Source organism: Barbatula barbatula (genome assembly GCF_947034865.1).
Source record: "Barbatula barbatula genome assembly, chromosome: 10".
Classification (NCBI taxonomy): domain Eukaryota; kingdom Metazoa; phylum Chordata; class Actinopteri; order Cypriniformes; family Nemacheilidae; genus Barbatula; species Barbatula barbatula.
In genome coordinates, this window is record NC_136773.1 from 22,186,537 (window position 1) to 22,211,217 (window position 24,681).

The 24,681-nt window shown below is 40.2% G+C and overlaps 3 protein-coding genes across 5 annotated transcripts; 1 reads left to right on the forward strand and 2 right to left on the reverse strand.

The window, feature by feature from the left end:
- Positions 1–13: 13 nt before the first annotated feature.
- fkbp4 (FKBP prolyl isomerase 4) lies at positions 14–8,096 on the reverse strand. The gene is made up of 10 exons (XM_079466469.1): positions 7,453–8,096; positions 3,820–3,964; positions 3,545–3,687; positions 3,340–3,460; positions 3,110–3,266; positions 2,921–3,011; positions 1,691–1,774; positions 1,357–1,542; positions 959–1,198; positions 14–866 (listed from the first exon to the last, which is right to left on the reverse strand). Exons 1-10 carry the CDS (start codon positions 7,540–7,542, stop codon positions 783–785), a joined length of 1,341 nt encoding a protein of 446 aa, XP_079322595.1. The 5' UTR covers positions 7,543–8,096; the 3' UTR covers positions 14–782.
- A 1,118-nt stretch (positions 8,097–9,214) lies between these two features.
- Positions 9,215–18,375, forward strand: ddx11 (DEAD/H (Asp-Glu-Ala-Asp/His) box helicase 11). 2 transcript variants are annotated; one of them, XM_079466417.1, is made up of 26 exons: positions 9,215–9,617; positions 9,701–9,919; positions 9,991–10,077; positions 10,155–10,291; positions 10,377–10,428; positions 10,511–10,618; positions 11,337–11,424; positions 11,518–11,726; positions 11,828–11,980; positions 12,049–12,095; positions 12,546–12,625; positions 12,700–12,741; positions 12,836–12,903; positions 12,988–13,026; positions 13,107–13,233; positions 13,840–13,968; positions 14,062–14,174; positions 14,308–14,380; positions 14,453–14,556; positions 14,795–14,944; positions 15,052–15,120; positions 16,654–16,754; positions 16,918–17,002; positions 17,076–17,151; positions 17,253–17,407; positions 17,630–18,375. In XM_079466417.1, exons 1-26 carry the CDS (start codon positions 9,489–9,491, stop codon positions 17,663–17,665), a joined length of 2,676 nt encoding a protein of 891 aa, XP_079322543.1. In that variant the 5' UTR covers positions 9,215–9,488; the 3' UTR covers positions 17,666–18,375. The 2 variants fall into 2 exon arrangements, with proteins under 2 accessions (XP_079322543.1, XP_079322544.1); XM_079466418.1 differs by lacking the exons at positions 9,215–9,617; positions 9,701–9,919 and having other exon boundaries at positions 10,066–10,077; positions 10,159–10,291.
- On the reverse strand, positions 16,782–24,505 carry wash1 (WAS protein family homolog 1). 2 transcript variants are annotated; one of them, XM_079466420.1, is made up of 12 exons: positions 24,420–24,505; positions 23,683–23,823; positions 22,650–22,761; positions 21,869–22,015; positions 21,651–21,787; positions 21,424–21,559; positions 21,108–21,315; positions 20,252–20,428; positions 19,995–20,153; positions 18,969–19,037; positions 18,553–18,716; positions 16,782–17,714 (listed from the first exon to the last, which is right to left on the reverse strand). In XM_079466420.1, exons 1-11 carry the CDS (start codon positions 24,425–24,427, stop codon positions 18,568–18,570), a joined length of 1,443 nt encoding a protein of 480 aa, XP_079322546.1. In that variant the 5' UTR covers positions 24,428–24,505; the 3' UTR covers positions 16,782–17,714; positions 18,553–18,567. The 2 variants fall into 2 exon arrangements, with proteins under 2 accessions (XP_079322546.1, XP_079322545.1); XM_079466419.1 differs by having other exon boundaries at positions 16,863–18,716; positions 24,420–24,496.
- Between the last annotated feature and the right edge of the window lie 176 nt (positions 24,506–24,681).

Sequence of the window (24,681 nt, forward strand, 5' to 3'; positions counted from 1 at the left end):
CAATCAAGGCAGAAGTAAGACAAAATCCAGAAGGAGGCTTTTGAGCTTGTTTTATTGTTCTAGTCAACGTGAGAGGAGCATCAAGGACATGGGAACAGAACAGATCTCTGCGTTTCTTTCACCTGCACAAATGACAATACAGTAATTTCGTCCTGGTTAGGGCTCTGTCATACAGGGTTTCAGGGACAAAATATTATATGATTCATCAAATGTTCCTTCCTTCCCATAACAGCCATGAGATGCAACTCATTTTGAACAATCATCTGTAATCTTGTTCTCCAGGAGAGAGATGAGGGGACAATTCTGCAAATGTCGTTCACGACATGCCCGTCGTAGATCAGCACCTCTTTAATTTTTACATTATACAAATCTCCCCATTTTGGTGACGTTGTTCACTAGAACAATCAAACGATAATCCCTGAAATGAATACACGAACGTAAAGGAGTTTGTTTCAGGAGAGGCTGCAGTACAGGCTGATAATTTCATTTTCACCTTCCGTCAACTTAAGAGATTCAGCAGAGAGAACACAGCCAGGCTGACCAGCTGCCGTACAGTAACGCACTCGCATGTGTGCAATCAAATGCGAGTGCACACCCTGGCCAGAAAGGTCTGGCCACAGTTGGAAAGCGAACGACTTGCTACATCAGATAAGAAACTGAAGCATCCAAGCTCACACAAACAGTCATTTCATGGCGAAATCATCATAGAAGGTACAAAAAACCTCTTTAAAAAAACAACAACAACAACAAAAAATCATACAAACACGCACACAAGCGTGCTATTATGCTGCGGTTTGTTCTTGGGGTGTGTTTTCATCTATTTCCATCACCGAGCCGTTCTGTTTCTTCTCCTGGTCTGCCTCCTTCTGTTAAACACAAAGATGCAATCGTTTAGTGCGACAGAAATTTGGTGGATCAATGGTTCATGCGGTTACCAAGAGCCGGCAACTGCACTTACTTTGGCATCCCTCTCCGCAAACTTCTGGAACATGTTGGCATAAAGGCGTTTGTCCTTATCGTGTTGCTCTTTGATATGTTTCTGGCAGAGCACGATCTGGCTCTTTGCTGCTTTATTGGCTGGATACAGCTTAGTGACGTGCTGGAAGTCCGCTCTCGCCCTGTCAAACTCCTTCATGACGAACAGGGCCTCTCCTCTCCTGAACAAAGCCTTCTCGTTATTTGAGTCAAGCTCCAGTGCCTTCGCACAAAGAAAAGAAAAGATTAACAATAGGGAGACGTGAGTACCAACCAGTTTGGCGAGGCGGTTTTTGATTTTACTTGCAATTCATGTAGGATAACTCTGACATTACTAAGCGTTTAAAAAAAATCTATAATAAAAAGTTATAATCCTGCTACCTTGTCACAATTTTCGAGGGCAGGGCTAGCCTCCTGCAGTTTCAAGAAGCACATAGCCAGGTTAAGGTGAGCAGCCAATCGCAGGGATTTGGCCTTGTCCTCCTCCTCCCCCTGCAGACTGGTTTCCTGCTCCAGCCATGACACGATGTGTTTATACTGAACGGCGGCTTGCTTGTATTTCCCTTCCTGTGTGCACACAAACACACTTCAATCATTATCAATGTCAATCATTCAGCAAGGACACCTTCATCACTGGCATCCATGAAAAACCATCCATCTTAGAATAGTTCCCGATTAGATTAAAAGGGGTTGTAAAAATGAAGTCAAGTTCTACCTTAAAATACAGAGTTCCTTTGTCTTTGACGATAGCGCTCTGTTCCAGTTTCTCACTTGCGCTCATTTCCCATGACTCTTTGGCCTGTGGGACAGGACGAAACATCTTCAAGTCAAGTTCATGCAAAACAGCCACTGTTTACAGAATGTCTCACAATGGTTATTTCTGCTGGAAATCGACCCAAAAATATTTTATACTGTACATTACATAAGTATGAAATTCATGTAAGATCAAATATCCTGTGAATAGAGTGTTATATACATTCGATTGCTATCTTTTCCATTTCAATCATATGGCTTAAAAACACAGGTTGAGAATAATGAAGTATTGGTTATCGAGAAAACAACAAAGATATAAACAAAACAATAACAATATATGGCTGCCGTGGACCTCCATATGTTTTTTAGCATTATTTTTGCACTTTGGTGCTGGGTTATGGAAATATGACTTCCTCTTTAGGGCTTTTTACACTTGAAATTGTTAACCCAGGGTTATTCGAAGCCCCAGGCAAACAAAATCCTTTCCTGGGTTATTCGTTTCAAGAGATAACCCTGCGTATTCATAACCTCATAATTCACACTGTACATCACTATACCCTGGGTTAACATTCTTACTTGCATATTTGCGGTGTCAGTCATTATTAAATAAATACAGCAGCGTCAAACTGACAGTATACAAATAGTGCGTGGTCACTTTAAATAACAGACAACCTTGCTGTTCTGCATCAGAGAGCAAAAGTATGCCACACAAATCGGTTTTGGCTTTTTTAAGCCTCCTCAGACGTTACTTACTCAAATAAATTGAAATCTCAAAGGATTGTTCATACAACGCAGTTACTGTGACTATACACAGCTTGTGAAATGAGGGAAGCGCTGTTCAGTTTTTGATTGGGTGTCCGTTGCTCTGGTCGTATCTTTGTACCCCCGCTTTGTTTCACACTGCACACATTTGGCAACGCAATGCAGGGTTAACCCTGCAAATACGGTGCTGACCCTTCTTCGGAGCAGGGTTTCATTACCCGGGGTAAAATGCAGGGATCACCCCCCTTCAAAGTTACAAGTGTGAAACGTTTGTGCACCAGGGGTAAAAAGTGGGGTTTAGAATGAAGATAACCCGGGGTTAAGCGCAGTGTGAAAATCCCTTCTGTAAGGTAAAGCTGTCTGTTCTAGCCTGTGATTTGAATATGCGAATGTGCATTTGCCTTGCAATCATTTAGTAGGTCACACCGACCTTCTCAAACGCTTTCAGTTTGACCTTGTAGTTCAGGGTAGCACCTGGTGGAATGTTGAATTTGTCACTGCCAGCAGCTCCAAAACCGTACCTGAGATTAGAGGGCGAAAAAAAAAAACATTTCTTGATACAGCCAAAAGTACAGACATTCCGAGACGTTTGAAGGTGGTGTATGAAGCGTGTTTTTACTTTGGTTTGATGGTGAAGAGTGATTCCTCTCCTTGCTCCATCGACTGCAGGGCTTTCTCCACACCTGGAGGCAGTCCCAAATTCTCTCCATCTCCCACCTCAAACTTTAGCTCGCGCTCATCAAAGACACGGTCCCCGTGACTGCCCTCCAAACACACTAACGTAAAGAATTATGGTGTAAGAATTTTGAAAAGAATTGTAAAGAGCTCAAGTAAGAACAGCCTGTATACCTTCCACAGACGCTCCCTCATTAGGTTTTGTGTAACCTTCCCCTTTAGTAATGATCCTGCGAATAATTCCCCCATCTTCATCATTAGTGATGTCCTCCCCGTGAAACTCAAACAACTCCACCTGATACACACAAACACATGTTAAAATGGGTCATTTTGCCATCACATTGTGTATCCTGTGCATCTCTTCATGACTTGGTCTTACCTGAAACAAAAGGGTTGCATTGGGTGGGATCTTGGGTGGGCTGCCAGCAGCTCCATAGGCATATTCAGGTTTGCAAATCAATTGACAGATTTCACCAATCTTCATTGTGGCCACACCAATGTCCCACGCTTTGATCACCTGACCTGTGAATAAAAACTAACTAAGCATCTGTGCCTATATTCCGCAATTTGCTTGCACTGTAAACTTTTTTGGGTTTAAACAAGAGAAAATGTCACAGAAAGCATGGAAATTCACTCGACCCTTATCGCACCCACCTTTTCCAAGTTCAAAGGAAAACTTCTCCCCTCGATCACGGCTGGAGTCAAACTGTGTGCCATCCACCAGCGTTCCCACATAGTGCACGAATACTTTATCACCGATCATAGGCAACTCGGTGCCAGTACCCTCCATCTTAACCAGCTGTAGAGAAAAGAGAGACATTAATAATCGATCTGTTACACGCTACACGTGTGCTGTCAATCTTCAAAGACCGCGGGACATAAACAAGTTCACGCCTGATTTCATTTATTTAATGCTAGACGAATAACAGAAATTCACTTAAATTGGTTCAAAAAGCAAATATTTATGATTTTTCATCATGTTTTAATCTCTTATAATGTTGACCTGTTGAATGTTAAATGGATCCAAACCAACCGTAAAGATTATTTCATGATGCAGCAACAAAAAACAAAAGCAAGCTGCATTCGGTAACTACTCTGTTTGAAACAAAATGGCAAATTACTTTACGTGTGTTGAAGTCAAATGCCATAAATCTGGGATTTTATGCAAAATCTGACCCGAGAGAAAAAATGATAAATTATCTTTATTATGAATTACAGTTGTAAATTGGTGTAGGGGAAGGAGACTTTGTAGAGAATGATTTTTTAAGACAATAGTACATTTTATTTGGAATGTGCCTTAAATGGGCCGAATACCGGTTCCAAGGTATACCACGGTTTAAAAGAGTTAAGGTTTCAAAACCTCAAAACAAATCTGTGATACAGTTTCTAAGGTGTGAGCTGTGTTAACAGAAAAATAAATAATTCAATCATGTAATTCAATGTTTATGTCTAATATACATGATGGAAATAATTGATTTGGCTTTATTTTTACCTGACACACGTTCTATATGTTGGTCCAAAATGAAATGTATCGTGTCCAGTTGAAAAGTGTTTTTTGTATACGCAGACATTTGGAAATAACACATTTTACATATACCATCAAAATATCATACCGGCCCATGCCCAGCCACACCCAAAGGAAAAACATACCGCGAACACAACTCACAGAACCGCGATATTTTACACATATCGGCTAGGGGTGGGCGATACGGACAAAAAATTATATCTAGATATTTTTGGCGATTTTAACGATAACGATAATTAGACGATATCCATTAAAAATGTGTTTTTACTTAAACACTGATGATAATAATGGGCACTATGTTGAATGAAAACAGGGCTTATTTATTTACTTTAACATGTAAGTATTCAAGTAAAAACAATTCAAAGACATACAAAATACTAATTGAATTAGTGTAAGAACATCGAACTCTGAGTAAACATTCAGTTGTACACCTCTGCTGTAATGTAAATTGTACAGCCTACAAGCAAGAGGAAATTATAATATATGATAGAAGTTGGGGAGGGCAGTTGAGCTGAAATAATTTCGACTTGGCACTTTCCCTACCTACTGAATCGGCAGCATTTATTTTGCTTGGTGATTGTTTTAGCATTTTTTTGCTGATAGCATTTGTAATGTCTTGGCACTGTTGCTTTTCTTATCGTAAGGCACATTTCCGCTAAACGACTCCGCTAAAGTTTGCTGCGTATGTTGTGCAGCAGGTACCTTAGCCTATGTCGGCTTTTCTCGGGCAGCGGAGTCTCTGAACTTTTCATACTCTTGGTATTCCTTACTATGGTTGGTCGTCGAGCTGCTTTTAACAGCAACATGTTTCCTACACACTTTGCAGAGTGCCGTCTTTTGCGCAACATCAGTTTCCTCAAACCGAACCACTTCGATGCAAGTGAGGTTGAGCCACGTTTAGCAACTAAGTCATCTGAAGTAGATTGCGAGGCTCTGGGTGTCTGCATGCTGTCTCTTTCTGTCAAATGTTTAGCATAACCACATTCGTTAACCGGTGTTAAACATGCGTGCAGCCATGCGCTAACCTGTGAGAGAGATGACGACGTGTATGCATACAACAGCAATCACGTGACGCCCTGCTGCAGCCTCTGAATGTGTGGAGTTTTAATGCGTGTTTTGGAGTAATTAAAATACTCGATAATGAGAATTTGCACATCATTAAAACACAACAATCCAGATATTATCGCAGACGGTATATATCGCCCACCCCTAATACCGGCAAAATATCATACCGACCCTTGCCCAGCAACATCAAAAGGCAAAATATACCGTGAGCATAAATCTCAGAACCGCAATATTTTAATCATATCTGCGAAATATCATACCGGCCCATGCCCAGCAACACACAAAGGGAAATATACCGTGAACAGAAATCACAGAACCGCGATATTTTAATCATATATGCGAAATATCATACCGACCCATGCCCAGCAACATCAAAAGGCAAAATATACCGTGAGCATAAATCTCAGAACCGCAATATTTTAATCATATCTGCGAAATATCATACCGCCCCATGCCCAGCAACACACAAAGAAAATATACCGTGAACACAAATCTCAGAACCGCGATATTTTAATCATATCTGTGAAGTATCATACCGGCCCATGCCCAGCAACACCCAGCGCAAAATATACCGTGAACACAAATCTCAGAACCGCGATATTTTAATCATATCTGTGAAGTATCATGCCGGCCCATGCCCAGCAACACCCAGCGCAAAATATACCGTGAACACAAATCTCAGAACCGCGATATTTTAATCATATCTGTGAAGTATCATACCGGCCCATGCCCAACAACACTCAATGCAAAATATACCGTGAACACAACTATCAGAACCGCGATATTTTAATCATACCGGCCCATGCCCAACAACACCCAAAGGAAAATATACCGCGAACATAAAAAAGAACGCGATATTTTACGCACGCAGTCGAAATACCATACCGACCCATGCCCAGTTACACTCAAGTCAAAATACTACATAATAAAACAATGACTCCATTGAACATAACAATATGAGATATATCAAAATACACAACATACATCCAAGATTATCAAAACGTTTTTTATTTCATCTTCAATGCACGTGTGTTTGCTTTGTGATCTACTGTACTGACTTAAGTTCAAATAAGTGACAAATATCAGTATCTGCCAACAGGAAAAAATGATGCATTCCTATCACATAACACATGACATTAAAACTGTGCCACGTCATAATCATATCCAACGCAGTCGAATAAAGTAGATGATCGTGCAAAACAAAAGAGTTATTCCCGTCTCCATCTAATCCAGAAACGACATACTGCACGTGTGCTTTTATTGGCGTGTTATTAATACACACACAGTGATCTCGCGCATATCGCACTGACACACTTAGATTAGGAGATGGCGCACTGTCATGCACCGCAGCGCGTGCAACACCTCAGACAACATGCTTAGCTAACAAGCTAATGTTGACCGTATACAAATATACATCCTGGAAGAAATCGATTATGTTGAAATGCATATTACACGACAAACTACACGTTGTGTTGCGCGCGCGCGCACACACACACACATGGGAATTAAACAGACTAGCCATAGAAACATCTAGAAACGCTGCACAGTTACTGCGCCTTTACAGCATCAAAACGCGTCGTGTTCACACAGCAAAACGCGCAACGGCTGTCAATTCTTCAAAACGCTGAAGTAAACGCGTATTAACATTCACGCAGACACACCTCCGTCAATGCGGCTCGTTTCACCGCAGTATTTACCTTTAAAACACCTCCATCTTTCTTCGGAGTGATGTCTTCGCCCTCGATGGGGATGCTGCAGCCTTCATTCACCACCTCTTCTGCAGTCATCTTTGATTTTGACACGAATTTCCCTTGAAATAAGTCCAAGTATATACGGTCTCCTCGCAGAACGACTCGCGGGATATTTACTTCCAAATAACGTTATGTCAGTCGAGACTCGACGTCTGCGCGCGCAAACGGCTTTAACGTCGCTATTTGAGACACGTTTTATGTTCGAGAACACTCGAGAGTTTGTATATCGCGGTTGTGAGTCCGCAGACGGATCGTAGGTTGCGTTTATATAACGTGCGGGACGCCGCTGTAAACTGAATCGACTCAACGAACTTTCCAGAGAGCTGCTAACGCTAGCGCGAGGAGACAGTAAAGTCTAGAACGGCGACTTTAGGGACTGTCGCTAACGCACCTACCGCATTCATTAACGAAAAGGCATTAAACGTTTCTATTGACAGATCAGATGACGTTCATGGTGCATACTGAGTAAATCATATCAACGTTTTTTATATAGTAGGCTATAATTTAACAATCGTATAGCGTTTGTTTAGATATCATTCATTGTTGAATGTGTTATTCTGGATGCTCGATTGCATAGTTCGTTATCAGCCAATCAGATGGTGTTACGTCACTATACGGGGACAGGTTCAGCCTCAGAGAGAGAGAGAGAGAGAGAGAGAGAGAGAGAGAGAGAGAGAGAGAGAGAGAGAGAGAGAGAGAGAGATCAACACAACACTGACACAACACACACAAACTGACACAACACACACAAACTGACACTTATGACAGGATCCTGTCACTTTCACTGAGAACTTTTGTCAATACTTCGCACTTTTATGTCTGTATTGATGTGTACATATTGTTTCTTATATAGGATACTCTTATTTTATTTTATACAGAATGTTTATATTTAATCTTCCTGCTTTGGCAATGTAAAAAAAAAATTATCATGCCAATAAAGCTTTTTTGAATCTTGAATCTTGTGAGAGAGAGAGAGAGAGAGAGAGAGAGAGAGAGAGAGAGAGAGAGAGAGAGACAGAGAGAGAGAAAGAGAAAGAGAGAGAGCTCAAACCTGGGCGAGATACGTCAAGTCCTGTCACGACAAAAGAGCAACAACCAGCACAACACAACAAAACACTGACACAACACATACAACTGACACTTATGATAGGAACCTGTCACTTTCACTAAGAACTTTTGTCAATACTTCGCCCTTTTATGTCTGTATTGATATGTACATAGTTGCTTATATAGGATACTTTTATTTTATTTTGTACAGAATGTTTATATTTAATTTTCCTGCTTTGGCAATGCAAAATGTATTTATCATGCCAATAAAGCTTTTTTGAATCTTGAGAGCACGATAATAAGATACTTTTACAGGAAGTGTTCATATAGACGTGAAAAACATTACAATCCCGTAGCTTGAGGTTTTGACATAAAGGAGTTCAAATGCTGTATGAAATAAAATAACTACCCCAAAGTTAACTGGGGGATTTAACCACGGCAATTGTAGTTCTGGAATTAGAAAAGTTTTCTCCTGCCTCTCCTCCTTCGTTTTAGTTCTTTATCGTGAATGTGGTTAATTTATTTTATTCCGTTTATTCCTTTAACTAACAGCAGCATCGACTGGCTTCCAACGCTCCCTCGTTGTTAGGTTTGTTTGAATTGAATCCACAGGTAAATGATGTCATGTCTTTTCGTTCCTCGCGAGAGGTCGGAAGTTGACGCCCGTCCCTATCCTGTAAGCAGTACCCCCTCGTTTTGATTGGATGAGCGGAAAGACTGGCGCGTTTGTTCGAGGAAGTGTTCGCGATCAACACGTTTTTCTTTATTATGGTTTCGATTGTGCTTACGTTTTTGGCTTTCGTTATCGCAACGTGCGGTCTAAATGAATTCCACACATTTAGTCCGATTTAGATAAGAACTGAAGCGTTGTCATTGCGATTCGTTTTTTTGTCGGAAGTTGTTATAAATATTTATGCTAATTTCAATCACGCAACATGGAAAGCAAAAGTGGCAGGTTTCCTTTCCCCTTTCAACCTTATCCCATCCAGGAGAGCTTTATGGAGGCGCTTTACACGGCTCTGGATCAGGGCAAAGTTGGTATATTTGAGAGTCCAACTGGCACGGTCAGTCTGCAATTCTAACCACGTGCCTTCAACAGCTGATGTGATGCTATGGTGAAGGTTTGAACTTTTCTTTGATCTTCCAGGGAAAGTCTCTGAGTCTTATTTGTGGTTCACTGACGTGGCTGAGAGAGCACGAGGAAAAGAAAAAGGAGGCCGCCAAACTTCCAGATGCAGATGCTGAAGGTTTACCTAAAGGAGATGCTGAGAAGGAGGCGAAGAACTGCACTGAAGCATCTGAGCCAGATTGGGTGTCTGAGTTTGTCCAGAAGAAGGCAGAGAGAGACATGGTGAATAACTTAAAGGTATGTCACATGTCTTTGTACAGATCGGATATGAAGGTCACGTACTTGTAAAAAGCGTCAACTTAATTTAGGACGAAGAACTGAAAAGAAAGAAAAGAGAGGAGAGACTGGAGATGATCAGACACAACGCCCAGCTCAGATATGCCATGAAGAGAAAAGTGAGTATTTTGAGGGTCTTCTTTTTTATTTTGTCACGTGGGGTGAAAATACCAGATGACACGTGTACCTTTGACAGACAGGTGAGGATGATGAGACTGTAAAGTTGATGCAGCTAAGCAAAGAGGGGGCGGAGTCAGAAATGAGAGATCCAGAGGAGGAGGGGCTTATTGTAGCGGAGTACGAGAGCGATGAGGAGGCCACACCCAAAAACAGGTATTATTCATTTCGTAGGTGAAGAAATGGGTTTGTCAGTGGGACTGTTTTCCACACTTGAGTTCTTATGCTGTTGTCTCTTTAGGCTTTGCGACGATGATGATGATGAAGATCTGGAAGAGGATCATGTCACTAAGGTGTGCATTAACTCTTCATCCCACATAAATGTGTGACGTGTTTCATCCCTGTGACGTGTTTCATATTTGTTTTGGTCTGTAGATTTATTACTGTAGCAGAACTCATTCTCAGCTGGCGCAGTTTGTTCATGAAGTGCAGAAGAGTCCGTATGGGGACACCGTTCGCTTGGTCAGTCTGGGCTCCAGACAGGTACACATCATTTTCACCCTACCTACTGGATATCTTATTATGAATCTGTTTGCTTAGAAATATAATAGCAGCAAGCCACACTTTTTAAAGGGATAGTTCCTTCAAAATTCATTTTATTCACCTTGATGTTTTTCAAAACATGACTCTTTCTTTTGTGGAAGAAGATATTTTTAGCAATGTCTCAGTGGTATTGTGACATGAGGGTGAGTGAATTATGATAAACGCTTCATGGTGTTAGTTCACTTAAAAAAACCCTGTCTTATCATTGCAAACATGCATTCGTTCTTCCACAGAACACAAAAGAAGATATTTTGAAGAATGCTCCTAACTGGTCCCCATTCACTTGCATTGGTTTATAAGTGAATGGGGGCAGCGCTGTTTTCGTTTACCAACTCTCTTTAACATATCTTATCTTATATTTGTGTTCTGCGGAGGAAAGAAAGTCAAACAGGTTTAAAATAACAAAACAAATAGTAAATGATGACAGAATCTTCGTTCTTTGGTGAACTATCCCTTTAAGGTGGCATTCGTTATGCTTCTCACTATACTAAGGATCAGGTATATGATCAAACCGCTATGTAATTCTTAAATATGAGTATGAGTTTGGCTTAGCGAGAACCATTAATAAAGACTTTATTTAACATGATGAAATGGAAAACAATGATGCATTAAACAAATGCGAAACAGATGATGTTTGTGTTATCCTTTTCCTTCTCAGAACCTGTGCATTAATCCAGAGGTTGTCCGTCTGGGAAACGTCCAATCAATGAATGATCGCTGTTTGGAAATGCAGAAAAACAAACACGGTCAGAAACGCAAAAACACACAGTCTGCCTATTTAGACATAGGGGTGTTGCTGACAGAAGTGTGTTAAACACCGTTCTGACCTCCATCTGCAGAGAAACGAGAAAAGGCGGCAGACGTTGAGCCGAAGCGTCGCCGCGGTGTTGCCAAGGCGACGTGCCCCTTCTCGGGTTTTGAGAATCTGATGTCTATGAGAGACGAGGTGCTGGTGAAGGTGCGAGACGTGGAACAGCTCCTACAGCACGGGCGAGAGACGAACACATGTCCTTATTACAGCACACGGATGTCTATACCCGCAGCTCAGGTACACTCACCGTGCTATCCAAAGCACTCATTTAATAACTTGCACACTATGTAGTAGGGAAGTATGCATACTCAGAGCACCTTACTTTCTCTCGTTCAAAGGTGGTGGTGTTGCCTTATCAGACTCTGCTTCACGCTTCCACCCGCAAAGCTTCCGGGATCAAACTAAAAGATCAGATCGTCATCATCGACGAGGCTCATAATCTGACGGACACGATCTCAGCCATACACAGTGTTGAAATGAATGGAGCACAGGTACACATCTGTACAAACACACACAGTCACTCATCACAGGTCACTAATGAGTGTTTTTGACGTCTTAGATCTGCAGGGCTCATTCACAGCTTTCGCAGTACTCTGAGCGCTACAGGTAAAATAATGCTTTCTCATATACAGCTGCGAAAACATTGAGAGACCAATGTTCATTTATTGAGCATTTCTAGATGTATTGTGGTCCACCAAATCAAACCTCAGTAATCCAGCAGCAATGTGAAAGGCTGTCAGCATGACAAGACGCATGAAACCTGTGATAAAAATCGAGGACATACAAATATTTTTAACTATTCCAAAACACATGTAGAAATATTTCTGTTGTATTGCTTAAAAGTGAATATGAACAGAATAGTTCATCACAGAATAATCATTTCTGCCAAACGTATAACTTCGTAGAGTAAATTCAGAAGAACAGAAAATGGTCTCTTAATTCTTTCTGCAGCTGTATGTCCATCTTCTTTGAGCAGTATATTGAAATCGTGAATTAAAAAGAGCCACATTTTATTTTAAACAATCAAAATATTTAGCAATTTTGGGTTGTTTGCAGAAGTCGATTAAAGGCCAAGAACCTGATGTACATCAAACAGATTCTCTTTGTGCTGGAGGGACTTGTGCGCACACTTGGAGGTCCGTTGTGTGATCTTGTTTTGTATTTTGTGTGTGTTTGAAATTGTATCAATACTGTTGTTCTGTGTTAACAGGTAAAGTGGGTCAGAATCCAAACACCCAGTCGTGTCAACCAGGTAAACAAACACATTAACGCCAATAAACTGCCTGTTATTGTTTTCTTCATAGATGACTCAATGTTGCTTTGCTTTGACATATTTTCCAAAACAGGAAGTGAGCTGCTGACCATTAACGACTTCCTGTTTAGGGCTCAGTGTGATAACATTAATCTCTTTAAGGTATAACACAACTACACTTTCGCAAATCAAGCCGTGCTAAAACAAATAAAAGATCTAATGTTTTGTGGTTAAACTCTCTTTAAGGTTCAGAAATATTTTGAGAAGAGCACGATCAGCCAAAAGGTGAGACACATTTACGAGATTTTAAAACGTGCATACACTCACAGATACACACACGTATTCATCTTGTGTCTTGTTTGCAGTTGTGTGGTTTTGCGGAGAAGTACGAAGGCCATGGTATAAACACGCAATCCATCTCTAGAAACAAAGAGAATCGTCATATAGCAGGACTTGAGCGTTACCTGCAGACGCTGCAGAACAAACCGACAGGTAACAAAATAACATACATTTAACTTATTGATATTTACAATTAAAGTGAGTAAAAACTGTAAATATAAAAAGTACATTCACTTTTTGAACTTATTTGATGTGATTTGTCTTGCTGTGTGGTTACTTGCCTATAATGTTCTCTATATTACGGTCCCTAGGAGAAGTGCACTCAAAAGTAATAGGACACTTAAAGGGATAGTTCACCGAAAAAGGAAAATTCTGTTATCATTTATTCAATCTTATGTCAATTCAAACCTGTATGACTTTCTTTCTTTTGCAGAACACAAAAGAAGATATTTGTTGGTAACCAAACAACATTGGCCCCTACTGACTTTCATTGTATGAATAGAAAACCACTGAGCCATTTATCAAAGTATCTTCTTTTGTGTCATGACGGTACGACAGCAAATAAATGATGTCATTTTTATTTTTGGATAAACCATCCCTTTTAGTGAGCTTCATGGTTTGGGGTATCATTCATGTCTGTAGCACAATTGGCGTGTCATTTGCTACCACTAACAATATCATTCTTCACCATAAAATCAAATCCCACATTTCCTTTCTGTCCTTGGGAACTACATGACACATGTATTGTTGATGTTGCAGTTGCTTCAGAACAGCAGGTGGCAGTAGAGGTCAAACCCACCATGGCCTCTCCAATGATGCTGGTTGAGAGTTTCCTCTTTGCGCTCACTAACGCCAACAAAGATGGACGAGTGGTAATTCAACGACAGGGTGAGTGAAGTTCATAAGCATCCAAACAGGAAGAACCTCAAAATAAAACATTCAATCTCTCACACATCCCCTCTCTTCTTCTCCATCGTCCAGGATGTCTGGCTCAAAGCAGCTTGAAGTTTCTCTTACTGAACGCAGCCGTTCACTTTGCACAGATTGTCCAGGAGAGCCGGACCGTGATCATCGCCGGAGGAACCATGCAGCCCGTCAGATCACACACACATATCATAACTTTACATTGGCTAATGGAGACACAGCTGCTTCACTTACATAATCTTTATCAAATAATATAAGCGTGTGCATAGAAAACGACATTTATTTTGTGTGCTTCGGTTGCAGGTTGCAGATTTTAAAGAGCAGCTTCTGTTCTCGGCTGGAGTCACAGAAGAGCGCATTTTGGAATTCTCATGTGGTGAGTTTTACGTCCGTTTCCCTGTTGATAATGCTCCGTGTTATGCGATTAACTGTTGTGTAATGGCTTCAGGTCATGTCATACCCCCTGAGAATATACTACCCACAGTCCTTTGCGCTGGCCCATCAGGACAACAGTTGGAGTTCACGTTTCAAACCAGGGACACGCCACAGATGGTAAAACTTAACACATACGCAGTGCACCACAGGCGGCTGTGCGGAAACACCACAAAAGTCTGCTAATATACACATGATAGTTTAAAGTTCATTAGGATTTCATTTAACTTTTGCCAAACTGTTTTCAAACAGATAATTCTGTCCTTGAATCACACATTTCATGTGTTAGTAAATAAAAAAAATGACATCGAGGGAAGTGATATTTTTAGTTAATAATACGTATACCTGTGTGTATTAGATGGAAGAAACGGGTCGTGTTCTATCAAACCTGTGCAACATCGTACCAGGTGGTGTAGTCTGTTTTTTCCCCTCCTATGAATACGAGAAGAGAATTCTGGGACACTGGGAGAGTACTGGAGTCCTCCAGCGCTTAGAGTCTAAAAAGAAGGTACACAAACACGGAAGACGCCGCACTCTTGACCTTCATATTTGCAAACTCTTATATTATGTGGACATGGCGAACTGGTTTAGTTAAGATGCTGTTGTGCGTTTCAGATATTCCAGGAGCCGAAGAAAGCCAATCAGGTCGAGCAAGTGCTCGGTGACTATTCCAAATGTATTCAGGTATGTTTGTGCAAGTTAATATACCCGAGGAAAGGTCAAAAATAAAAGAGACGTCACTAGCCAATCAGAAGTAAAATGGGGTGGGTCTTGGAGTGTGGTTGCTGGAGTGGATGTTGGAAAGGAGCAGATGGAGAGTCAGTTTATAAAGCCAGAAGCAATCGATTTCTAAAGCGTCTAAATTAAGTTTGTTTCCAAAGTTAGATAAGTGGCATGTTTTTTTTATTGTGCATTCCAATTCATTTCTGGCCATTTTTCAAACAGTTGCGTGTTTTTAATAATGTAACATTTAAGACTATTTTTTGGGGGGGATTGGGGTTGCATGCGAGGGTGCGTGCTGTCTTCATTCTTTTTTGTCGCCTGATCTATGTTTATATATACCATAATTGCATAAAACTGGTTTCGTGGGTTATGCCCTCACTTCTATCAAGTCGTTCTGTGATTCATACACACATGGCATAGCATCAAAGTTTAAGAAACGTCTGTCTGAGAAGCTCAAAAACTGCATGTTACTTGTTAGTTTCAAGGGAAATCATTTTCAAATAATGTTCTTTTTTGTTTGACAAATAACAAGATGTGTGTCTACTCTCGCAACTCCGCAAAAAAAGTTCAGGCTCAGGATTTTCTTTTGCTTTAACCCCTGTGAAATTTACATATAAAAACATATTTCTTAAATACATGAACTTGTCCTCTATGCATTGTTCAAGGTCTGAAAACCATATTTTTTTGTTATTTTGACCAAATCCTTTTTTTTTAAATGGAAAAAATATGTCTCTAGTTCACAGCATGAAACTAAAATTATATTTGAACTAAAGGGCGGAACGCATACCTACGAAAAACACAGAAAAGGGCAATTGCGTGAAAATGTCAACTTTACCATGAAGAAATGAAGGTTTTACCAACGGTTTTTACTATGCTAACAGCACATATATCAACATTTGGTGGTTTAAATATCCATGTGAGGTCTCCCAAGTTTATAAAGCATTTGTTTTATTTTAAGTGCATGATTTTTCATAGTCTGGTAAGAGCCATTTTCAGGATTGTCACATCCATAACCGTAACTAATCCTCATAAACGGACTCATTTCAATTACAACTATTTGATGTTCTACCAAGAGGCATACCTTCTTCATTTTTAGGTATTATTGCTTCAGGTTTGTGCATTTTAATTCTCCAAATTTTGTCCTTTTTTTGTCACATCCGCATGTTCATTTCCTTTTTAAAATAAAACATTTGTTCATAGACTAACATTTTCCTGATGTTTAGACTCTATCAACAAGGGTTTAGTAAAATATAAACGGATGGTTTTATATATTGGTTACAAATAGATTCTCTGAGCATTTTTTATGTCACGTCCATAACGCTGAAATTTCCCAAAAACAAAAAGTACTTTTGCAAGGGTCTCAGATATTTCAGAGCTGTACGTTTGCATTATAAGGTGTTTTGTAATTTTATACTAAATCCCAAAATGTGTCAGTATGTCTTAAAAGTATGTTAGATGACATGGCTGTTTTACATGATTTGTTGTTTTCTAAAGCGTTGCAGTAATGCTGAATGCGGTCAGACGGGGGCGTTGTTATTTTCTGTGGTTGGAGGAAAAATGAGTGAAGGAATTAACTTCTCCGATGACCTGGGCAGGTGATTCCCATTCAAGAATCTTTCGATCGGATTGCCAAGATAAATATATTTTTTACACAATATTAGATTAAAATGCAGTGGTCAATGATTCAACACAGGACAAATTATCCAAGAAAACAGGCTTTAACTTTGTCAAATGAAATATAAAACTTTGTGTGTCCAGATGTATTGTTATGGTTGGAATGCCGTATCCCAACATCAAGTCACCAGAGCTTCAGGAGAAGATGGCTTACCTGGACAAACATATGGTGAGAATTCATTAAGCAGCCCACAAACTAAACGCATCTGACATCTCTAACTCTCTGTCTCTCATCGTCTCAGCCTCACGTAGATGGCAAAAGTCCTGGGAAAGCATTGGTGGAAAGTCTCTGCATGAAAGCTGTCAATCAATCCATCGGTGGGTGGAGCCATGCGCTGTGGGCTGCTGATTCATTATAGTGTTAAATATTCAACACGCATTCAAATGAAGCAGCATCCTTTCTCACTTTGTCCACACAGGTCGTGCGATCCGTCACAGTGGCGATTACGCGTGCATGGTACTTTGTGACCACCGTTACTCACGAACAGGCACGCTGAAGAAACTTCCTGAGTGGATTAGATCCAGCACACGCACGCATACTAGCTTTGGTCCGGCGTTCGCCAGCATCAGAAAGGTGAGATGTTTAAAAAAAACACGAAGTTAAAACACTTTACTTAGAATAGAGAATGCAGTCGTATCTTGTTTGACTATCCAGCTGTGTGATGTTTTAATGAGACAGAAAGTTGTTAATGTGACTCCAGCTGTGCTCTCTGTTGTAATGAGCGGATGCTGTCAGGATGAGGATGTTTGCTGGCAGTACGTTCACAGTCTCATCATTTCTTTGATTCCGCCACAGTTTTTCCTGGAGAAACGTCAGAGGCCGTCGCTCTGAACAGACCGGATTCCATCGGCTGCGCGTGTTGAAGTACCAGTTGTGCGTTCTGCATTATAAATGTGTGTTAGTACTCAGGACGTGTGAATTATTCAGTTGCACCTCTGTCCACAGGTGCTGAAGTTCAGTGTTTCTAAATTCATTCTGAGATCTTGATTAAAGCTTCTGGTTTTTGTGATTTAAATGTCAAAAACACACATCTTGTTTCAGAACGGCCATAGTTTATTTAAACTGTACTGAAGCTGCAGAACGCAAGAGACGAGTGTTTTAGACAATGTAAACAACACAAAACACATTCTTCTACATATAAACACATTTGATGAAATTGGGTTCAAGTTCAAGCCTGTTTTAAATGGCTGGCTGAATGAATTTCTATGTAAATAATTCATAAAAGCATTCTTATGTAAACTGTTGAATGTGACGGCTTGCATAGGAACGTTTTCCAAAATTGATATACACAGAAGTACGTTCTGTATGAGTTTCATAAACGTGTCATGTTGTTGTATTGCTGATTGTTAAGCAAACAGATCATATAAAGAAGTTGAGCTTTCCAAAAAGTTGTGACAGTTTCACATGAATCTCGGGTTGAGACGTTATGATACGATCTATGAAAGGTATTGTACTTTCATTCGCATCAAATTAAATATGGTATTGTTTTCAATGCATTTTTGAGGGATAGGAACTGAAAAATAAATGGGATTCATGAATTCAATCAGTTTCAGTGTATTCTTTCCAGTTAGATTCCCACCACATCTTCATTTCCTTCATTCACAGAACCTTTAAATACGCAAGCAATGTAAATCTGGCAAAAGGACTCGTCCACAGTTGTCCTTGGAGAGATGATATAGTGTCGTGAGTTTAACACCAGTCCTACAAAATAGTCTGACCCTGGGTCACCATGGTTACGCCTCCCAGTCGTCTTCATCATCTGCGGCTGGTTGCTGTACTGCTGGAAGGGGCGGGATCACGTCTGACATCCTGGCAAATGCTCCGCCTGAGCTGGCGGGTGCTTCTGTTGGGTCTCCGCCCCCTGGAACCTTGCCAGAGATACCTGTCAGATATTCACAGCGAAACATTAGCACTGCCCCTCAGATCGAGTCACTGAAATTACAGGATTGCTATTATGATGTAAATTTGAATAAAAATTCGAATTGCATACTTCAGTTTCTTCAAAGTACACCATATTCAGAAAACCTCAGTAATACAATATATTACAATAACATATCAATCTATATTTTCTATACGCATTTCAAAATTGTGAAGGGCAATTGAATTGGTTGCAATAGGCCTATTTCAGACTCACCTTTCCTGCGCATGGCCAATTTATTAAAGAGATCAGACATGAGGTTTCCACCACTGACCGCTGCCCCGACTGAAAACATTGAGATGTAGGTTAGATTAAGATTTATCTATGAATACTGTCATTCATTTAGCACTTGCATGTCTTTCTTGTCCGCTGGAAATAACTAATATATTGCGTTTCATTTAAGGAATAAGTCTTTAAGAAAGTCTTTTCGGCATTTACTCTAATCCAAGGACTAAACCATTAGTCTATGGAGGACGAGAAATGACTTGCGTATAAATACATAAATTAATATATGAATACACACATAAATGCATCAATAAATAAATACATTCATGCATAAATGTATAAATCAATAAATGCGTAAATCAATTTGTCAAAAATATTAACTTTGCGCCATTCTTTCGAATACTACATTTATTTCTGTATATTTCAAATGTTTATTTACGCATTTATTGATTGATTGAATTATCTAGTTATTTATGCATGTATTTATTTAATGATTTATGCGTGTATTCATATATTAATTTATACTCAAGTCATTTCTCGTCCTCCATATGAGTCATTACCTCTCAGAGATGGTAAATAAAAAACATTAAATTGATAATATATCTCTAAAAACGTGGAATATATGAGTTTTAGTGAGTCCAGGGCCATTAAATTTAAGAGCAAATGTCAAACAGATATTAAAAGGCTTAATGAGGCAACTTTATTGAAAGCAAATTTCTCATTTGACCTTTTCAAATGCCACAGGACTTTTCCCTACAACAGGGAGGGTGAAACAAACATTTCAAGTTGAAAATGAATTCCTTATGTTTTCAGAAATTACGTTTTTGACTGTAATTGAAAGTAGAAAACGTATGGGTTTATTCAAATAGCTAACCCTCAGCGTGAGTAAAAGTAAACACTACTAATGAGTTCTTCCTCTAATAACAGCTATTAACATCCTGTAATTACACACACTGCCTAACAGTACGCCGCCTGCTTTTTCTGTACGATGAATTCCAGTATGTACACCCGGCTGACCTTGCTCTTTTTCCTTTTGTTTTTTCTTCTCCATTTTGCGCTCCTTCACATTGCGGAGTTGGGCTTTGCCAATACCTCCGGCATTCCGGATCGACTCCAGCAGACTGGCTCGCCCGTCCGACGGCTGGAGCCCTTTAGTGGGGGTGCCTTTCACCGTACCTAATTCAAAGACACACAAAGCAATATGGTTATTAATAATATTTTTAAGGTATCCACTCATTAGACTGAAACAACTTATATTTTTGCACACGTGTTACCTGCGGGTGGAGTTTGACCTGTATCGGCAGTGCTGTCTGGTGCTGGTGGAGGCGGGGGCGGAGGGGGTGCGGCTGAAGACAAGCCAGGAGGCGGGGCTAAGGGATGGATGGGCTCTGGTGGGGGTGGCGGAGGAGGCGGAGGAGGAGGGGGAGGAGCCTCAAGTCTGAATTGAGAGTCTTTTTAAGAAAAACAAAAAGCAGATTCATGTTTAAAGGTCCCGCGACCCGGCCCCGGATAAGCGGAAGAAAATGAATGAATGAATGAATGTTTAAAGGTGGGTTATTATATTTACCTGGAGCTATTGAAACATTTATGTTCGTTGTAATCAAATAAAATACAGGCCTAAATATTACTTGAAAATGTTTTAAGGAAATTAGAAATGTTGCCCAATCGATTAACTAATAATCTACAGTGACGGCATCAAATTGAATAAAAAAAAAATTAAATTTTTAAAATAAATAATACAATGACTAAAGCATGTAAAAAATTTACCTTAAATTAACATTAAACTAAAAATGAAATTAAATGGAAGCTAATTAAAAATAATTGTAAATCCCAAAGCGTTTAAAGAAGTCATATCACATATTTATTTATAATTTTTCACAATATTTATTTTCCACCCTCTCTCTGACCTTTTGAATAAAACAGACAATGAAAATCATAATTTGCTGCGGTGGTGTTAAGACGTCTACATAAATACAGGCTGATTTTCTGTTAGGAAAATTCTAGTGAAAATCCTGGTGACCCTGATAAAATGTTTCAATAAATTGTCTTTTTGGACCGGGTAGAAAGTTCTCAAAAGTATGCACAATAGTTCAATACAATCTTATCACATGACTGAGACAATGCTCTCACCGGATCCACTAGATTCATCATGTTCTGTGCCAAAAGAGGGCAGCTCCGGGATGCTGGTACTGGAAGGAACGGATGGAGCGAACCCCGGGCCGAGGTCAGCGCTGTACGTGAGGTCATCGGCGATGCCGGGAAGGTCAGGTAGGTAAGATGGCACATCGATCTCTGGCACTTGACCCAGATCTGGTACATAAAAATAGTTCTCTGCAGTCTGAAAGAGAACGTGTTAAGAGATGAATCAGCATCTGAACATCTTATCTTCTGTCTTCAACCAAACCTGAAGTAAGAAATGTTTTTATTTTCGACCATATAACCTAACCTGTCTCTCAAGCTGCTCTCTCTTGGTGATTGACAGCGGTGCATCAAACGGTTTGTCCTCCTTTTCGGTTTCCAGTGTGTTGTGTGTTTTAGTCACGGCGCCCGCCAGAGGGTCAAGAAACACGTATTTCTTATAACTGCACATGAGAAAACACATAGCGATGATTATATCAGGGTTAATGCGGTCGCATTGGCTATCCAAATCTGTGTAGGTGTGTGTGTACTCACAGGTTTTCTGTTGTGTTGAACAGCAACAAGGAGCTGACGGAGTTGACATTTCTCGGCAAACTTCCCAAACCTTCTTGTGTTTCATCCTCAGAACGCTTCTTGCTGTTCACACACACTGGCAAATACATCAACTTCTCCTACGTAAATACACAAAAACATTGCAGGGAGAGAAAAGTTGCACGGGGGAATGGAGGGTTAATACAGAGAAACCGGTTTACCTGTAGGGCCTTGTCATCCAGTGGGCGGAGCTTGCTCTCAACTTTAAAGCGAGGACGCTTTTGGGAGGCGGGATCAACAGCACCGGCAAAAATTGAAGAATAATCCTGCAGTTTCTCTGGAGCGGGATATTTGGCGCTGGAGAATACCTAAACAAACACATATTATACGATTCAAAATCTGCCTATCATTCAAAAATATTGAAAAATGTACGCTTTCATTATTGTCTTAATCAAGATGTGCACATTGTTTTTTGAAAGACACTGATGTCACGATATTCAAATGATTTCTGGATTTATAATAAATAAATGACATGTTATTACGAGACTGGCACGTTACATTCTGCTGTCGCAAATAGGATCTTTATTTAGTAAAACTTGTTTTATTTATTTTAAGTTTAACAGGAAAGAACTGATTTTAATGCATAAAGATGTTGTTAATGCATCTTATACCAAATATCTATTATTTTAACCCATGGATCCTGTTGTAAATCCTAGTGAAATTTACTTTTTATAACTGTTGTTCCATTATTACCCCTTAAGCATCAAACCTATACACCACTTTAGAAAGCAATGATCATTTAGACATCACTGTGATTTTTTTTAGTATACATACATTTATCAAATTCACCTGTCCCTTCTTGAGACATCACTACACCCCTATGTGACTCTTATATCACATATTCACTTACAGCTCCAGACTGTTACTAGGTTACTGTGGACCAGAATCCTTTTCTCTTCTCCGCTCCCGATGTGTGACTGACTCACTGTCAAGGTTTCTCACCTTTGTGGCTTTCTTGCTTCCTTTGATCTTCTCGACCCTGGCCTGAGCCAATTTGATCCGGTCTGTGACGGTCTGAAGATGTGCACGGTTCTTCTCCACGCTCTGGGACACCCTGGCGGAAACACATTTACCCCAAAATATTATGCAGTCTTTTAGTTACCGCTGCTCCACTCAATTTCTATTCAACTTGTTTACAGGTCACGCGTAACGTTTAGTTCGTCCATTCTGCACCTGCGGCAAACTCAACACCACAGCAAAAGATCCTTTGACTGTAAAAGCTGTTACAGTTTGCTCTGCAACGGCCTGAAAACATAAACATAATGCAGTGACAATGAATGCGTAATTGTGCATTTGTACAGTCATAATGTCATTACGGAGTGGATGCGTTCTACAGCCCGTGGCGCCGCGTGCGGTCTGAAAAGCCTACATTAGGAGGGAGAAAGAATGACAGGAGGAGTGACTAAAAGAAATGGGGGGTAAAAAAGAATAGAGAACCATAAGAGTGCGGCTTAATGGAGCTGACCTAGAAAAGCACAGCTTCATCACACACACAAATACGTTCCCTGGACCCCTACTTGCCATGTTGTCATGGTAACGCTGTGGATGGTTTTCCAGTCTGTTCAGCTGGCATTAGCATATTTGAGCATTCACTCTCGCACCCAATTGCATCTTATGCAAAACATGCACTTTCATTGTATCTCTCTCCCTGGATTTCTGTGTTCCAAACTCTCTCCCGTGCAAACGACGTAGATAAAAGTGTCAGACTAGCGCTGTGTTGTATGTTTAGGCCAGGTTTATTGTAATGTCCTGAACATTCTGGGATTTAAATGTCACCGATGTGCAGTTATCTAACTGGCTGAAACGTTTCTGATTTGCTGGCCGTTATTTCCAAGTTCAATGTAAAAACAAAAATTGAAATTGACCATGAAGCATCCATCTCAAACAGCTGTTATAGCTACACACTTTTGTCCTGTGAAATGCGTGCATGTGATGCTAGAAACGAAGTGATTGAAGATTATGTATGTTTGTTTACCTGGTAAAGATGTCTGTCGATATGCTCTCCAGATACTGCAGAGCCTCAGTGATCTGATGCACGGCCTCTTCTCTCCTGAGGTCCGGCTGGATCAGCGGTACGGAGTACACCTGTCCCTCCAAGTAACGTTTCTGTGTCATCCTACACACACATATAATGTGTCTTATTTCTTTTAAACTTGTCAGTAGATAGACTCCCGATGAAAAGTTTAGGGTCACTTATTTTTTCCACATTTCGGAATAGTGGTGAAAAGGCACAACATAAAATGTATGATTAAAAATAGAATTAATCAATTAAAATGTATATAACCGCCCTATACCTAGACCTTGCAAGAATGCTTTCTTCTCTTATATCTTTTCAAACAGTGTTGAAAGAGTTCCCATCTATTCCTATGTTTCTAACTAACTGATTATAATAATTATTCCTATTATACATATACTTTAAACAGCAAATACATCTAAACAAAAAACATTCAACAACCTAAAGAGAAACAAACCGAAAGGCTTATAAACCCAATGGCTGTCACAATAACGAGGATAAGAAAAACTTTTATTACTGTTATGCGAACTATTTCATAAGACTGTAAATATGTGACAACATCAGCTGATCTTCATTATCTGAACCTATGCGATCATCCCACTATCTCCAGTGAAGTGAAGCACAGCCGCGAAGAAAAGCGACGTCTATAATGCAAACCAGCGCTATAAAAACAAATAACGTTAAATGAAACACGTTACCTGACCATTTAAGTGTCGAAAGCGAAGGCGCTCCGAGTCTTTCAAGCGCGACACTTCCGCATTGTCATGTGACGACTGACGAAAACACAAAGAAGCTTCAATCGGCGCTGCACAGATTGATCTGCGTGTGACATCAAAGTACCGCGAGAGCGATTGGAGGGAGCGTTGCTCGGTCTGCTTTCGAATCGCTCTCGCGGTACTTGCGCATCGCTGCGTGAAGTCGTACGTTTGAGAGCTTGGCAACATTTTCAGTCGTGTTTGT